General features: G+C 36.4%; 1 protein-coding gene across 1 annotated transcript; it reads left to right on the top strand.

Moving 5' to 3' along the window:
• The first annotated feature begins 253 nt into the window (after window positions 1–253).
• Window positions 254–5,363, top strand: LOC125239879 (ras-related protein Rab-18). The gene is made up of 5 exons (XM_048147629.1): window positions 254–560; window positions 997–1,164; window positions 2,728–2,869; window positions 3,578–3,700; window positions 4,637–5,363. The coding sequence occupies exons 1-5, from the start codon at window positions 499–501 to the stop codon at window positions 4,748–4,750; spliced, it is 609 nt and encodes a 202-aa protein (XP_048003586.1). The 5' UTR covers window positions 254–498; the 3' UTR covers window positions 4,751–5,363.
• Window positions 5,364–19,014: the final 13,651 nt, after the last annotated feature.

The raw sequence follows: 19,014 nt of genomic DNA, 5'->3' as shown, positions 1-19,014 counted from the left end.
GCAAACACAAATTGTCAGTTAAGGCCAGGCCAGACAGATCGATTACTTTACTATGAACCAAACTATGAACGGTAAATTCGATTCAAGTCTCTAATGGACGCAGTTTCATGAAATACAGAAGGCGAATTAATGAGATTCAACTCGGCGAGCCCTGTGAACGCCAGGCTTTAAAGCTTTAAATTCCCTTGGTGAATATAACATTGCAGTAACTAAACGTGTCTGATTACGTCAAGCTAAACGTCAACGCCAAAATGCAATGTTTTCAATGTAAATGTACGTCGTAGAATAGTTATTTTTTTCACGAAATATCAAAGTTTATTACGATATCAAGCATTATATTTCTTCGTTTTAATGCTAGTAGCTCGTGTTAGTGCCTTGCATATATTATATTACTAATCGATAGAACCAATTTATTGTATCTTTAACACTACTAGACAGAAAATAAATTCGTCTTTTTGGGTTCAAATCATTTCATCAGATCTATTTGGAGTGTCGAAAATGGATTACGTGACTGCGTTAAAGATTCTAGTTATTGGAGAGAGCGGAGTAGGCAAATCTAGGTGAGTTAATTGTATTTTTTGGACAAAGGAGTGCGTATTACTTGAGCAAGGTTAACATGAGTCATTATCGAAACGCAATGTTATTTAAGCTTATGCAAAACAATCTAAGTAAATACTACCTAAAATTTATTTTGATCTATGAGTTATAGACCTGAGTGTTTGAGTTTCAAAGTAATTTAAGACATTTAAGCAGTTCTTCTGTGTCAAAAAATCAGTAATAATTTCAAGTCCAAATAATATTATTTTGTGTACTATTTTGGTGGCGAACCAGCATTCAATTCAACTGACGATAATCTTCACCATAGCCTATGTACCTCCAACAGGTGTTACATGCATGAGCTACTGTTAAACTGCATTATTATAGGAAAGTGTCCTTGTGTACTTATTTATTCTGTAGCCTGATTGAAAAACTAAAAGACTTATTATTTGTTGTCAGTATCATATTGGCATTTACAACCGGTGACTACAATGCATCATTCCCTGCTACTATTGGAGTGGACTACAAATGCAAGATAATGGAAGTGAACGGAGTCAAGGTGAAGTTAGGCATTTGGGACACGGCTGGCCAGGAACGCTATAGGACACTGACATCTAGTTTCTACAGGTATATTAATTATTTATCCTTAAACTCTCAAGTAGAGATGGGTTCGGTATTCAGTATTCGGCATATTCAGCAAGTTTGAATGTTCATATTCGGCCGAATGATTTGGTTGCATTGCCGAATATTTACCAAATAAACAAAGTAAATAACTAATGAAGATCTTACGTATTCCATTGGATAATAAGCTCCTATTTTAGTAGCTTTTCAAGGAACTGTTAAAAAGAGAGAAACCTATGCGTCAAAATATAAATACAATTGTTTTATAAAAAGTTAAAAAACCGTAGTTTAAGAGTTGAGAAGAGTTCAGAGTTGTTTTAACTAAGTATTAGTTATCCAATAAATAATAAAAACATAGTTGTAGTAACATATGTAACCATTATCAATCATTTAACAATTTTAATGAACATCCTCTTTAAAAATATGGCGTAACCGAATATTCGGCCGAATGTTCCGTTCAGTAAGAACTGAACCGAATGTAGTAGTAGTAGTAGTAGTAAAACACTCTATTGTACCAGAAAATAATACAACACACAAGAAAAAGAGCTTATCACTAGTACAAAGGCGAACTTATCCCTTTAAGGGATCTCTTCCAGTTAACCTTTGAGCAGTTGAAGGAGTATTGGAGCCGAATATTCATATTCAGCAAAGCGTGTGGTGATATAGATCCAACTCTAATTATTTATGTACATTTTCTACATTCTCAGTAGATAATCAGTGGAAATATCAATAAATTACTATTTAGTATTTGAAAAATTGTCTAAAAGCTTATTTTTTTCTCACTACTGAATTTTCATAAATTACACTCTGAAAAATTCATACACGCTAATTTATGTTTGTTTAGTGTAAAACAGTTACCTAACTATGATGAAGAAATACAAGCTCTTAGCAGGCTCAAATATATTCTAAAAATAGTTTTGTCACAGTGTTAACTTATTTTTCAGCTAGCGTATAACATTCCCACAACCAAAAATAGTCCAATAAATTTATTGGAGAACAGTGTATGCGAAATTTTATTAATATTATTCTATAAATGTATTGATTATATGTATTTGTATTAGTAAGCCCATGGTCCCAGGTTCGATGGTCCGGGAATGGTAAGGGCATTTATTTGTGTGATATTTGTTCCTGAGTCATGGATGTTTTCTATGTATATAAGTATATTTTTTATCCTATATGTATATCGCTCCTAGCACCCATAGCATAGTACAAGGTTTGCATAATTTGACAACCGGTCTGGCTCAGTCGGTAGTGACCCTGCCTGCTTAGCCGCGGTCCTGGGTTCAAATCCCGGTAAGGGCATTTATTTGTGTGATGAGCACAGATATTTGTTCCTGAGTCATGGATGTTTTCTATGTACATAAGTATGTATTTATGTATTTAAGTATGTATATCGTCGCTTAGCACCCATCACCCATAGTACAAGATTTGCTTAGTTTGGGGCTAAGTTAATCTGTGTAAGGTGTCCCCAATATTTATTATTTACTATTATTATTAAATTTGAGGCTTAATCTGTGTAGGGTGCCCCCGATATTTAAGTATTTATTTTATAATGTTCTCTTGTTACAGAGAAGCGCATGGTGCTATATTGGTGTACGATGTATCAGAGCCAAAGACGCTAGCTAAACTAAAGGAGTGGGTGGAGGAGCTGCAAGTCTACTCTACCAAGAAGAACATAGTTTGTTTAGTTGTTGGCAATAAGATTGACAAGGTAATTAATTTTTACTTGTATCTTTCTGGACATGCATGCCGCATGCACCCTGAACGGTGGGCCAAAATGGTTACCGAGTGGGACCCATGGAACACCGTAGAGGGTGCAGGCCGGGGTTCAGGCAGACCAAAGAAGAAATGGCAGGATGACTTGGACGCATTCTATCCACGCTGGCAGGATTACGCACGTGACAGGGTTGAGTGGAAGCAGCGAGAAGAGGCCTTTGCCCAGCATTGGGACACCATAATAGGCTAGTAAAAAAAAAATATATATAATTTACTTAATATATTTGCAAAGTCTAATCAACTAATCATACATCCCACTCTCAGGCTTACCATAAGAACAAGATTTTTTGAGTAAAACAACTGTTTTTTTTTAATAGTTAGGTATTTTGTATTTGATTAAGTACTTCTGACATGTCATGTCTACATGGAAAAATATGGGTTATCATTTTACTGTCATAAACTTAATTATGCCAGAACGGAAAATACCTACTTAATTTCTTGTAATTTTTTAGTAAGTACAAAATCTTTTTTTAATGATGGAACCTGTCTTAAGAAAATAATAATGTGAGATACCGAAATAGTTTTACTGGGCATTTTCCGCCAGTCGACAACCTTTGTGCCTATTTAGATACCGGAATGAGAACGAAATAATTTGACAGATTATTTTGCATACTCATTATAATTTTTTGTTCGTTGTCTGTAGGCTCGGCAAGTAACCAGGGAAGCGGGGCAGGAGTTCGCACAAAAGCACAGAATGCTCTTCATCGAGAGCAGTGCCAAGACCCAGGAGGGTATCAACTTGGCGTTCGAAGAACTAGTACAAAAGGTAAGTGTCTAATTTTAAGGACCCCGCACATAGGAGTATTTCACTAAAAAGCTGGACAAAATTATGTATATACATCTCGATAAATAGTTGTATTGTGTCAATCTAAATATGCTATTTTAATTTATTTTTATATAACTTATTTATTTATTTAAACTTTATTGTACAAATTAACGGTACAAATGGCGGACTGAGCGCCTTAAGGCATTCTCAACCAGTCAGCCATTGGGCAAAACAGAGATAGTTAGTTTGTAATTAGATAGTTATTTAGTTCGACTAATGGTCAGCTTTTTTTGTGAAATATGTGCCCTAGCTCCACAGTGTCTTGTAACAAATTGTGACATCGCAATATTGTTCATTGCTATTGTTAATTATAAGTAGGTACTTGCGTACAATTATAAAATAAATAAAAAAAAAAACAATTATTACAACTTATATATTAAAAAAAAAGGTAGGATACCTAAAGGAACCCGTTCTGGGCCATGCCGGGTCCAAAGGTCCCCATCACGCTAGCAGAGTTACCCCGCTGTATGGCGATGGAGACCTGTTGGACAAGCCATGACTCAGAACGGGGATCTTTTGTTTTCTCCCTGAGGTAGGTACTTAACCATTTTATGCAATGTGTATTAAAAATAGGACTCATGGGTTTAAAGGTACATCATAATATTATATAATTAACGCTTTAATTACAAAAAGGTACAGTCAGCAACAAAAATAATATGAATATAGCGAAAGTGCAAAAATATGTTTACACTACCTTAGTGCACGGGCAATAAAATCCCGTATCCACATTTTTTGTACTCTTAACGTACCTATGTATGTTTTAGCCTACCTTTAAGGAAATAAAGTGACGATTTTTTTAAATATTCAATACGGCCAACCGTCCATCCTATTTCTGCATTTGAGGATGATAATTCTATCATGCCAATTTTTTTATAGATAATCGAGACACCAGGCCTCTGGGAGTCTAATCCCTCTTCAAACATCCGTGTAGGCGGCGAGGAGCGACGGCAACAGGAGTCCTCCTGCTACGATTACACTTGTACAATCTAAACACTGTATCAGTAATCTTGTATATTGAACGTAATGTGACAATCCATTTCAAAAAGGACATTATGGAAGGCGCTTACGAATTTGTAGCTGCACGCCAGAAATCTAAGGCGTAAAATACACAGAAGGGATGCACGGACGACCGCGCCGCGTTGCTTGAGTGTTTGCGTGGCGCCGCGTCGCTTGAAGCGCGTCTTACGTCTTTCCTGTACAAAACGTACTGAGGAGACGTTATTTAAATTACACGGGCGGTGCGGCGCGGGCGTCCGTTCCGCGTCTTACGACGTGCGGTGCGGGTTCTATGTATTTTACGCCTAAGATACGACACATCATACAGAATGAGAGACGAATATAGTTATCTCATTCTAGCAAATACCTAGTTTTGTCTCTACTTAGGCAGTGCAGTGGTAGGACATTGTTGAAAGGGATAGTGCAATGCATTAGAAAGGGACGACACGATTCGACCCTGAACCATTGTCAAACTTCGTTTTCAACCCCCGACGCAGAAACGACGGGGTGTTATAAGTCTGACGTATCTGTCTGTGTGTGTGTCTGTCTGTTTGTCTGTCTGTCTCTGTGTGTGTGTCTCTCTGTGGCATCGTAGCTCCCGAACGGATGAACCGATTTGGATTTAGTTTTTTTTTGTCTGAAAGCTGAGTAAGTCGGGAGTGTTCTTAGCCATGTTTCATGAAAATCGATATAAATAATAAAATAAATAAATAAATAAATAAATATTATAGGACATTCTTACACAGATTGACTGAGTCCCACGGTAGTCTCATGAAGGCTTGTGTTGCAGGTACTCAGACAACGATATATATAATATATAAATACTTATATACATAGAAAACATCCATGACTCAGGAACAAATATTTGTGCTCATCACACAAATAAATGCCCTTACCGGGAATTGAACCCGGGACCGCGGCGCAGCAGGCAGGGTCACTACCGACTGCGCCAGACCGGTCGTCGATATACTTTGTCGCGGTCGGGGGTTTTTTTTTTAAATTTAATTTTGTGGTTATTGTAGGAAGTTTTTGATTTGTTACTAAGTAAAATGTGGTACAGTCACGGAGTTTAATTGTTGATCCACCTCTAGGTCAATTTATACTGGACACGTCATAGCATAACTATGAAATGTCCAGTATAAAATGAGCTACCTACTGTTCCACGTAATCGCCGCGCCCACCCGCCATAAGGTCCTATTTATATGGAATGTCACAAATAAAATGAAATAATTTTTACCAAAAGGTCACTTTTATCTCACAAACTTAATTTAATGTACATTTGTTTTGCTTAAATGTTGTAATTAATTAATATATCGATTTTATCACATTACAACGGTTTGGGGAGACATGTTGTATTTTTTTATAATAGTTAATAAACGTAAATTGTGTCTCAAAATAAGTAGCTAATTATTGTAATAGTGGTTACATACCTACAGAGTGTTTTCTGTCTATGTATAGAGAGGTGAACACTTTCGGGGAACGCCGATTAGACCTGTTCCTTGCTTCATAGAAAGCAAATCGGCTAGCAGCCTAGAAGCCACTTATTTGTTCCTTGACCACCTTCCCTAAAAAGTGGCGGTAAAGTCGGCTTGTACCTATATTTCTTCCTATATGTAGCAAGTGTGCAAGTTATTCATATATTGTTCATTTTCGTATAATCTAGGGATGAAGAATTAAAAACTTTTATACAGTAAAATTACGTTTACTCTTTATACAGTAAAATGATTTTTGCACTAACTGTATTTTTTTGTTATAATTTTGAACTAACGTAAGGCCGTTTTCACATTATCCGATCCGATATCGGGTGTCGGACCGACATCCTACACCCGATAAACGCTTCCGATAGTGTCGGATGTCGGTCCGATAAAACGCATTGTTCCAAATCAATGAAGTATGATTTTGTATCAAAAAATATTTAAAAAAATTTTTATATTTAATAATTATACGCACTACATTTCAAATATTTTATTGTAAAATTTAAATAACGATCATAAAAATACTCAAGAGTGGCAGCTAAAATAAATAATTTTACATTTAACTATATCTACTAAAAGATGGAAAAAATAGTATCCGCAATTCGGACCGATGAATACCAATCTTTTTTTTTTTCAACAGAAATTCATCATTAACAACTGTTTAATAGACGCCATTTTTGTCACGCACACTACTACAAACGTATACCTACATTATATACGCACACATACAAATATTATCGGCCGACAGCTGGCGGGGGGTCCGGCATACCAAAAATGTCGGAAGCGTCCTGCCGATATCGGCAGTTCCATGGTGCCTCGGACAAAAACTGTCGTAGGATAGTGCCATCTGGATTAAATCCGCAATTTTTGCGTTTTATATCGTTTTTTAGTAATAATGATCTATCAAATACATAAATAAAGACCTGGAAGCGCATAAATCTTACATTTTACATCCTTCCTACATCCGATATCGGATCGGATAATGTGAAAACGGCCTAACTCGACCGTATTCGAGAGGTTTGACTGGCTGGAGAAGAAGACATATCCTCTTTTCTTCTTTAAGGTTTATATTTTTGCAGCGGCCATTATAATAGAGTTACATGGCGATATAATCAACGACATGTATTTCACTAAATCACCGATTACAAAATATGCTACCTACTAACAATGGTAAAATAAAACTAACAAACGAAAATTGTCTTCAAACAGGATAAAACCATACAATTTTTCACAGTTTTTTCCTTACGTATAATTAATAATAATAATAACAGATGCCGTAGCCGAATGGCATTTCTGCGACGCGAAACGAAAACGAAATGCCGCGAAAGGTAGTCTGACTCTGTCGCGCCAATACGCACGAGCGATAGACATAGATATCCATGAGCGTTTCGTTTCGTGAGCGTTTGTGCCATTCGGCTACGCACCCAGTCCACACTCGAAATAATAAAAAAGTAGGCATTTTTTAACAAATACTTCTCAAATGAGTGAGGTAGGTATTGCTTGAATAATGAGAATAATTAGAGATTGGCCACATACGTAATACAAATTTGTCCCTTTTACTTTATCTAAAAGCCTTTCCGAAGTCGCATTTAGGTAGGTACATACATTGTTCACTCAGGAAACGGCACACTCATACGATTTGTTACACATATGCAACGTCTATTTAAATAACACGTCCGTGTGTGCCCATACATCCTCTATACCAAGGACCGTCCACTTACATTAGCCTGTACATTATGATGGAGTGGCCAAGACATTTCCATTTATCAAGACCCATCGGACAAATAAGCCTGCCCTCAATGGCCCAAGATGGAGCCCGCTAATGAGTAGCGATCGCTCAACAACTTGTACAAACGTTGACAAATATATAGAGGAAGCTTTTCAAATGATTTATATGAGATAGACACGATTTTTGAGGTTGAATGCGGCACTTGGGCGAGAAATCAGAATGATGAACGCGCGGGATTAATGTTGCCGGGAGTGATGCGTGAGATTCATGCAGAAAATACGGAAAATATATTACATTACCTTTGTAAATATAATATTGAGTATAGACGACGAATTTGTTTAAATATTATAAAAAAAATCATGCAATCGAATTTAAAACCTCCTTTTGATAGAAGCCGGTTAAAAGCTGGAGAATACTTAAGTGTCCATTTGTTCAAAATTTTTGGTTGATCATTCAATTCGTTTATTCCCTAGCTACAGTCGGACCAACCAAGTTTCTTTTAGGTAGGTACATAGCATAGGCTTTAATGAGTTTCATGACAATGTCTTGTTGTAAGTACCTTCACATTATCAAAAATTTACAAAAAGTGGATCGAAACAAAATTTTGTTTCATAGAATCTGGTTTGCGACCGACGAGAGAACATCCTGACATGCAAACTCTAGTAAAACTAAATTAACTACCTAAAAATCAATTTAGAGATTTGTATACAACATCGGCATGTATGCAGTAATACTGTGCAAAACATGAATGTAACTGAATTTTTATTTAAATGGTTCACTGGTTGTTAGATAATAACGAATACCTACCTACATCTTTCAAGTTCCACCCGTGAACAAATATGGAGATTGCAAGCAGGAACGATTTAGGCGTAAATACGTTTGCGCTGGTTTCCGCCACATTTCACATGTTGTAATCAATTTTAAAAGCATCGAAGGAATTTATTGCGTTTATTTTTCCGGGGAAAAATATTTTATTGTGTTAATAAAATGTTGGTTCAGAATTTATCCCATTTATCTGACTTCCATCCTGACACATCTGACAGCCGTTTATGTCCTGAATTTGATGACTCCATAAAATTTAACTTAGAAAAACCTAGGTACAGTCACCAGCATAAATAAGTGATGATTTCTGTTCCTTGTCACTTTAACGTCGGGCTTGAAATGTCATACGAAATTGTCAAACGATTAAAAGCGACAAGGTACAAATACCTTTACTTATTTATGCCGGTGACTGTACATACTTACAAAATGAGGGCCAGTCGTGCACCGACTAGGAATCTGACATTCAATTACTTTTAAACTAAGGCCCATTTATTAGACGGTACGGGAACTCGCATACGAGTTTTATTACATTGCGATATTTGATGGCTGTGCAAACCTTGTATGTAACCTCAACAGCCCGCAATGTAACTAAAATCGCATGCGAGTTCGCACGCCGTCTAAATCGCCTTATTGTCATTATCGGTATCGGTACGTGGGGTCTGTGGCAGATGTACCTACACTTTTACTTTGATTTAACTGGGTAGGTAAGGTAACTATGGTAACCGTAAGTACAAGATAATCCGTTTAGATTCAGATACATACTTACGTTAGTTTAATTTTATTAACCCCCGACGCAAAAACGAAGGGGTGTTATAAGTTTGACGTGTCTGTCTGTGTGTATATCTGTCTGTCTGTTTGTCTGTCTGTCTGTCTGTCTGTCTGTCTGTGGCATCCTAGCTCTCGAACGGATGAACCGATTTTGATTTAGTTTTTTTTGTCTGAAAGCTGAGTTAGTCGGGAGTGTTCTTAGCCATGTTTCATGAAAATCGGTCCACTACGTCGCGGTCGAGGGTTTTTCAAAATTTTAATTTTTATGCAAGAGCTGACGCAGGTCACGCAGGTAAAGGCCCCTTATACACCAATGTAAAGCACATTTAACATTCGACGGTAATGTGATAAACCAAAACATGCTTTGCCTGTCTATACCCTGAGGTCGATCAATGTGGTTATATGTACACTGGTTTCTGCATAAAGCTTTTTATCCACCTTTCTAAAAATGATAAATACAAGATGAATCGCCCGGGAGCGCTCCTCATTTGTCCGGGGTAAACCCAATTTGATTGATGGGGGCACGGTCGATCATGTAACCGGTACAAAAACGGACATACGTTAAAGTTTATCAGAAATTTAGACACAGGACGTTTTAAGTTGAACGTAATATGCATTGAATGAAAAATAAACTGGCCTTAAAAATCTCCAGACCACAATAGTAAAGTTCGTCTATCTAATGACCTGACAATTAATTTCACACACTACAGATTAAATAACTTTCATACATACACAGAAGTATTGATTTTTCATAAACACAGGAATAAATACATACAATAGCAAATAAACATCTGCTAAGTTTGACAAATCATTAAAAATAATTTTTAGCTTTATAAAGTACCTATATAACATTAATATTTAATTTGTGTTTGTAAATATGTAAGACGCTTTGAAGTTGTACACTGTATTAGCGTTGTTCATACTTTGCATGCCCTACAAGACTCAATTAACTATTTTTTTTACAAAAGTGAGAGTGAGGCTTGTAGAGTTTTATGAATATGATCCGAGTCAGAAATTGTATTTTATGCAACAGGCGTTTAAAGGAGGTCAAAAAAGACGAGTGGCGCGGGTAACAATTTGAGGCGAAGCCGAGTATTTCTTGACTCAGTTAAACACCGTTGCATACAATACTTTTTATACGACCATGCACTTACTTTTTAATAGTTTTCTAGAATAACTTTCGTGAAATTCGCACTACATATTTCCTGTATTTTGACGCGTCGGCCTTCCCTCTGTTCCTGCACTCACCCTGTCGCTCGCACTCCCCCGCGCCGCTGCCGCCAGCCCTCGGCGCCCCGCGCTCCCGCTATATCCTTTAAAGGTATCCTCACAATGCTTTAAGAGCTATATCGTATGCGTGGGTGCGCGGGGCACCGGGCGGGGGCGGGCATCTTTTATGTAGGGTTTTAACGATCTATGAACGACACTGTAAATGGCGAATAACAACACGAGAGTAGAAAAAGATTCATAAAAGTTCGCGCGTATTTTCTATAAAAATGTTGACTACTCAGTAGTTACAAATCTTGTGCCTGCTTTTATACCTTAGATAAAATAGATAGAATACTCTTTATTGGCACACCACAGCAAAAGATACAGAAAAATGATACAGTGGAGACAAAACAAATGATTATAAATAGAGGCACCCAACAGGCGGTCTTATCGCTAAAGAGCGATCTCTACCAGACAACCTTTGGGTAGCGGAAATAAATTGCAGCTTGCTTTTATTCCTTTTCCATAACACTACATTGACAATCCTGTGTATCTAAGCTACCCCCAAAACACACTATGTCTATGTAAAGTCAATTTAAATCCTGGACCACTGTAGAAGATTTTCACAATAAACGTCAAAGTGACTTCTATGGCAAAAGGTTTCATACCGCATATGAAACCTTTTGCAGTACGTACTGATACTGTAAAACGACAAAAGTGAAAGTACACAACAACGTGTAAGACCAAGAACACACGCCGAAGGTTTTATAACATTTTTTTACGATTTCTCCTTATCTCCAGTTATGAGAGAAATCTCTGATTTGCATGGCTAATATTTTATGTCATCGTAACAATTTGCCTCCGTAATGTTCGAGTGTGTTGATAACATCTTACAAATTTCTTTCTTACCCTAAAAAGGTTTTACGTGTAGGGCAACAATGATCTGTGAATATTTTACACCGTGAAAATACTTTACTTATTTCCGTAACTTTCCGTGGAAATTCTGTTTTCATAACAGCTCTGTCAGTTATTTTTTTTCCCCTCACTAGCTTGGAGACACGTAGGTATTTTGTCCTTTAATACCAGCGGGTAAAAACGCATTTTATCCACTAGTGGGTTAAAGTAATTTGACCTTGAATAAAGTCAACTTAACTGCTTTAAAATTGATAAAAGTAGGTGAATCAAGTAATAAAGATGATTTACCATCTGTGGAACTACTGGAAGCAGTGATAAACGCATTTTTTGCGTTGTAGTTTCCTCGCTATAGTGAGGAAGGAGGAGGAGAAGGAGGAGTTTTGTGTTACACTCGGGTGCAAATTTATTTTACTTTTCGTGTGTTAAAAAACTCGCAAGTTCAGGATTCTATTCTCGAACCACTCGCTTCGCTCGTGGTTCAACTATAGAATCCTTTCACTTGCTCGTTTTTCAATTCCACACTCGGCGTTAAAATACAACTTTGGCGTTAATAGTATTTTATGCAACAGGCGTTTAAAGGAGGTCAAAAAAGACGAGTGGCGTGGGTAACAAATAGTATTTTATGCAATAGGCGTTTAAAGGAGGTCAAAAAAGACGAGTGGCGTGGGTAACAATTTGAGGCGAAGCCGAAAATTGTTATTAAAACGCCACGAGTATTTTTTGACTAAGTTAAACACCGTTGCATACAATACTTTTTCTACGACCATGCACTTAGTTTTTCAATTCAATTCAATTCAATCATTTATTCATAAATAATAATTTACACGTCACATCATCATATTACAATTTGCATTTCTATTATAGTTCATATTGGTAAAAATAATAATAGTAGGTACTTAATCTAATATTAAATAGTACTAACCATAGTTTTATAATTTGCTTTTCATTGTTTTCTTGAATAATGTTCGTGAAATTCACACTGTTTCCTGTATTTTGACGCAAAGGTTTGCACTGTCAGCTCAGCTGCCCAAAGCCTTCCCGCGAAAGCGCGCAGTATCGTTATAACAATGCGTTGCCATGGTTACAGAGCCAAACAATGCGTTTTCAGTTTTTTCGATATTGCGCGCATGCGCTGAAAGCCGTCGGACGCTGGCTTTGGGAATAGACTTTTATGTAGGGTTTTAAAGATCTATGCACGACCCTGTAAATGACGAATAACAGTTCGGGAGTAGAAAAAATAACTAATGTATGTACGTCATATCAATAAACGTTTTAAGTACTTTTAACTATACTTTTTTTTGCATAATAGATAGAGTATTTGAGAGGAAGGTTTATATTTATATTATAATAGTCGCTAGGTAGCTAGCTTATAAGTTAACATCCCTCATTTTTAGGGTTCCGTAGTCAACTAGGAACCCTTATAGTTTCGCCATGTCTGTCTGTCCGTCCGTCCGTCCGTCCGTCCGTCCGTCCGTCCGTCCGCGGATAATCTCAGTAACCGTAAGCACTAGAAAGCTGAAATTTGGTACCAATATGTATATCAATCACGCCAACAAAGTGCAAAAATAAAAAATGGAAAAAAAATGTTTTATTAGGGTACCCCCCCCTACATGTAAAGTAGGGGCTGATATTTTTTTCATTCCAACCCCAACGTGTGATATATTGTTCGATAGGTATTTAAAAATGAATAAGGGTTTACTAAGATCGTTTTTTGATAATATTAATATTTTCGGAAATAATCGCTCCTAAAGGAAAAAAAACCGGCCAAGAGCGTGTCGGGCCACGCTCAGTGTAGGGTTCCGTAGTTTTTCATATTTTTCTCAAAAACTACTGAACCTATCAAGTTCAAAACAATTTTCCTAGAAAGTCTTAATAAAGTTCTACTTTTGTGATTTTTTTCATATTTTTTAAACATATGGTTCAAAAGTTAGAGGGGGGGGACGCACTTTTTTTTCCTTTAGGAGCGATTATATCCGAAAATATTAATATTATCAAAAAACGATCTTAGTAAACCCTTATTCATTTTTCAATACCTATCCAACAATATATCACACGTTGGGGTTGGAATGAAAAAAAATATCAGCCCCCACTTTACTTGTATGGGGGGTACCCTAATAAAACATTTTTTTCCATTTTTAATTTTTGCACTTTGTTGGCGTGATTGATATACATATTGGTACCAAATTTCAGCTTTCTAGTGCTAACGGTTACTGAGATTATCCGCGGACGGACGGACGGACGGACGGACAGACAGACATGGCGAAACTATAAGGGTTCCTAGTTGACTACGGAACCCTAAAAAGTGCGCCCCCCCCCCTCTAACTTTTGAACCATATGTTTAAAAAATATGAAAAAAATCACAAAAGTAGAACTTTATAAAGACTTTCTAGGAAAATTGTTTTTAACTTGATAGGTTCAGTAGTTTTTGAGAAAAATACGAAAAACTACGGAACCCTACACTGAGCGTGGCCCGACTCGCTCTTGGCCGGTTTTTATATTTTTGTAGCACTTGCATTCTGTTCATTCTGAGCATTAGGAGAAAAACAAGATATGCCTCGGCCTCGCGTGTTCATAGGTACTTCATGTCTAGATTGCGTGTACGTACATATAACTTACCTATGCCTAAATGTTAGATTCTGACTGATTTATTTCTCCCAAGTAATTAATCAAAACAATTTTCCCGGTCACTTCAATGAAATCTAGTGAAATATTTGGAATAAGTGGCGTACACGAAGGGAGGCCTATGCAGTGGCGGGCGATTAATGGCTGAAATGATGATGATGATGATGATAGCGCCATCTAGCCGAGCGTCCCCTAAAGATGTAACGCCATCTAGGCCACCGTACCTTTTTCTATATGGTTCTGAGCTACGTTTTTTTCTTTGACTGTAGCTGTCTATACGAAGTTACATAATATGTCTTTACCACAACTAAACTTTGAAGTAAAAAAATTAATTCAAAATCGGAATAAGGTCGCTTAGAGCTGAAGTTTTTAAATTGCCTAAAATATCAGCCTATTTCATTTAAATGTCAGATTTTCTGCTCATTTATAAGAGTATTAGCTCTATTAGGTTAGGTAGGTACATTAATAACTACACAGCAGCGCTCACGAGTTTGATTGTTTGCTTAATTAATTTCGTCGGGTTATATTTGTTCACTTATCCCTTGCACTCATTTAATATGTGAAATCATATTTATACAAGAGTTAAAATTTCATGAAAAAATATTTTGATTAAAAATGCTGAATACTTTTCTTTGTTCAGTCTAATGTAATGTTAATACATTTTTAAAAGGTGAACATTTTCCGAGGCAATATCAATCCATGAAAGGTAATCCAGGTATGTAAATACTCCGTATCGTTTAATTAAAATTTGTTAAGACTAGATAGAAGGTAAACATCATACCTACCATATATTTTTTAATCTCCGCGATATGCAAGTTTTGAATGATTCACGGCTATTTTCATTCATTAGACTTCGAATGTGAAGCCAAAAATGAACGGATCTTGAATTTCTTAATTTTTCAGTCGTTCTAAATGAAAATCGATAGGTATCTGAGGGCCCTAGAGACTCCTTTATGCGAATTTGAAGTAAAAAATGAACGAACCGGTCGCAAACTCGCGACGGTCGCATCTTGAATTTTTTTTTGTCTTTAAGATCAGCTTGAAACTTCGTGAGTAGGTTTGTACGAAGCACAAAAACCTCGATTATCCATCTACTCACCGACGTACCCATCCAGCCGTGTTAATTACGTCTTAAGTGCTTACCAAAAACTTCAAAAACTACTGCAAAACCCCCGATTGCATTCGCTTATCTACCTTTGCAAACTTTCACTAGAAAAACCTCGCATTCCTCTAAGACCATAATCCTTATCTAAGGCCCTTGGGCAGCGGTTAGCACCCTATCAATTGGGCGAGCCACCCCCTATAAATTGTCGAGATAAAATACCACTTTCAATCACCGCCCTTAACTTTTTGTAGGAACTTTGTTTGAGATTTTTTCGGGACTATCGATTTCTTCTAGGCTTGTTTTATAAGGGATCAGAACTTAGCTTACAGGACTTATTTACTATAAGTAAAGTCTGGCACATGTGTTATCTGCATTTATAACGATTTGAATAAAAACTCGGCCTAAATAGAAAAAATGTCACTCAACACTTACCTACCATCTCTCGATATAAGTACATAATAATAATAAACGTTGAGAAACGTTGAAACGTTTTCTTCCAAGAAAGGTGTCACTTTTGAGGCTTAGAAATCCAACCATAAGAAATGTTTGATGTACCTACCTTAAAGGAATCGATATTCTAGAAATTCTAACTTAATTGTACAGTCGTAGTGAAAAATTTCCTTAGTATTTTCTCGGAAACATTCCTATTTAGTGCTAGTTCGGTCAACGCCAGTACTTGTCGTACTAATAATGACTGAAATAGCGTAACAAGTTCGTGAGTTTTCGTGAAACTACGAAGAAAAAACATTTTGCATTACTCGGGGTTAGCGTCATACATATCATACCTACTCCGTATTAAAGCCGATAGTCCACTATCATATGTTTATCATATTTGCAACATGTTGTCCTTGTTCTTCACGTTGGAGAAAAAGGGAGGCATATAGACCTATGATCATATTTCTGTGATAAACATTATGATAGTGTACTATCGGCCTAACTCAAAAGTAAGTAAACATAACAATTATTAATGTTTTTAAAATTGCAAACGGGACTTAATCGCGTATTTACTATGTTTTAAACACTATGTTTTAAACACTAACCTCCGACGTTTCAAGGACGGCATTGTCCCCGTGGTCTCGGAGCAGACTGGCTGAAGTTGACATCAACATCTTCTAGCTGTACGAGTTTTTCGAACTACCCGCACCTGGTCCTTACTACCCACTTGAACAGTTTGTGCACTAGGGATGTCACCTTGTCGACACACAACACTCACGATATTCGGTTTTTCAACCCGCGATATTTGTTTCTTCTTGCATTTACTAATGACCGGGTTCCATGTGGATGAGATATTAAAACCTTCGTCTCGATTGAAATTTTTATACTTCTTAATTTCAATGGCTTCACGTATTTTTCTACTATAATACCCACGATCTGTAGAGAGAATTTTAGGGTTGTGAAGCTCAATCCAATGGTTAGGCCCTGACTGTAGCAAGTGTTCAGCAACGGCAGACTTGTTCACCTGGCGATTTTTAAATATGTGTAAAAATCGTGAAAGTTTGAATCAGTATTAATGTTTTTGTCAAAAAAGACTAGATACCTATGTATTATGTATATTTAATCCACTAATAAATAAGAATTCTATTATATTTTTTGTACATTAATAAATCTAAAAATACAAAGGAAAACTTCATCCTTCGCGCTTCACGCCGGCCGTATTATCAGGAGTGCCACTTAAAGCTAATTTTCTATTCGAATATCTTATCCATTACCCGATTCTATTTACCCGGGGGATGATCCCGCTTTGAGGTTTCCGTTTTATTATTTTATGGTACCCAATTCGTCTTCAAGGTTGACAGGGTGAATTTTCACCCTGGCTGAGGGCAAATATTGGGTTGGAAGAATTTTTAGAATTCTATTTACATTTTACCGAATGTTTTTAAGCGCTGGTAGCCTAGCGGTAAGAGCGTGCAACTTTCAATTCGGAGGTCTCGGGCTCCCGTGTGATGTAGCGAATTTCTGATAATAAGTACCTAGGAGGATGAATATCTTTATAAGCGTTGTCCTGACTTTCTTGTCAACTAGTAATATAATTATATAATTTTCATTTATTCACAAGAAATTTCGTCACTACTTTGAAAAAATCTCGTATCTCACGCTGCTCCTCAAAGTTAAAACGCAGTAAGTCTATATGCATTCCATACATACTTATTACAATTTTCTTTTCATTGACAGACGAAGATACAAGTTTTTTTTACAGACGATATACATATGTTTGTACCTACATAAATACAATTCTCTAATGCCGATCTCAATCATACAATATGTAAGTAAACCACGAACAATTTGTAAGTACAGATAATTTAAATCATACTGCCTTGAAACAAGGTTGATTATAATTCGACTATTTAGATTTTTGCCCCGGGGAGATTTCATTAAACAAATACCTCATAATTTAGATTTTTCTTATTTTAACCATATTAGTATATTATGATATTAGTATCAATGTCGAAAATCTGTGAAATAGAATACGATGAAATACTATTTTAAAAGGATGCTGATACGCAATAATGTGTCATCCCACATGCATTTCGCAATAAGATGTCAACTCAAAAATTTGACGATTAAAGTTGACATTTTATTGCAAAATTCATGTGGGATAACACATTATTGCGTATCAGCATTTATTTAAAAATATAAAATGAGAAGACTTGTGATGTGACATTGCTAATTATAGGTAATACTTTAAACTTCAAATAATCGTTATCTGCTAAGTTATGCTGGCTGTGGTCACATACGAAAAGGGTAAATAGAATAAAACCAAGCTAATCAAATCCAAAATTCTCCAAAGCACCCTCTGCCCTTTGCAATCACAATATTCGCCTAGGCTACCTATTACAGTAGTAAAGCGAACATTTGACCCTTGAACCAAAATCATCAATCCACATCAGACCGATACCGTGAAATTGTTCGGCACACGTATTTTAGGGCAGGTACCTATCGTTATATTCGCGCTAAAATATATTTCGAACCGGAAAATCATTTCCTGGTACGTATTTTCTCCTTTATGAATGGGTTTGTTTTATTCAACACCATTTCTGGGGTGCGTATCGATCGATATATAGTACATTACATCAGAGGCCGGGAAAATGAGGATTTCCGGCCAAGTGGGTATATACGGCCGAGCGAGCGTGCGAGCGAGGCCGGGAATCCGTTTTCACGCCGAGGCATGTATAGTGCTTTTCTCAAACATACAATGAAATAAAAAAAAATGCTCTAAAGGATAATATTTTATAAAAAAAAAGTTACTTTGCAGGCCTAGGCCTGAAAAATAATATGGAATCCCTTTACAGTCCTCTCGAGTTGTTGCGCCCAAAAAGCGATACTTCCCAGCCCATTTTAAGGAACGTAAAGACAATATTTCATTGCATGTTTGAGAAAACTTTTTTTGATATATTTTTAGTCGTTAAAACGTTCATTTGATATAATTATTGAATCATATAACAACAAATAATATAATAACAAATTGTATAATTCTTATTTAATATAATGATCATTTTTTCGAAAAACATTTATTATTAACATACTTTTAGTATAATGCTTATTTCCGATAATAAATAAATTGTATAACACAAATTAATTATTTCTAAAGCACAGTTAGAATAAAAAAAAATTT

The sequence above is a fragment of the Leguminivora glycinivorella genome, chromosome 2 (genome assembly GCF_023078275.1).
Source record: "Leguminivora glycinivorella isolate SPB_JAAS2020 chromosome 2, LegGlyc_1.1, whole genome shotgun sequence".
Lineage (NCBI taxonomy): Eukaryota > Metazoa > Arthropoda > Insecta > Lepidoptera > Tortricidae > Leguminivora > Leguminivora glycinivorella.
The sequence above is the reverse complement of the archived record's forward strand: the minus strand, read 5'-3'. Positions and strand labels throughout refer to the sequence as shown.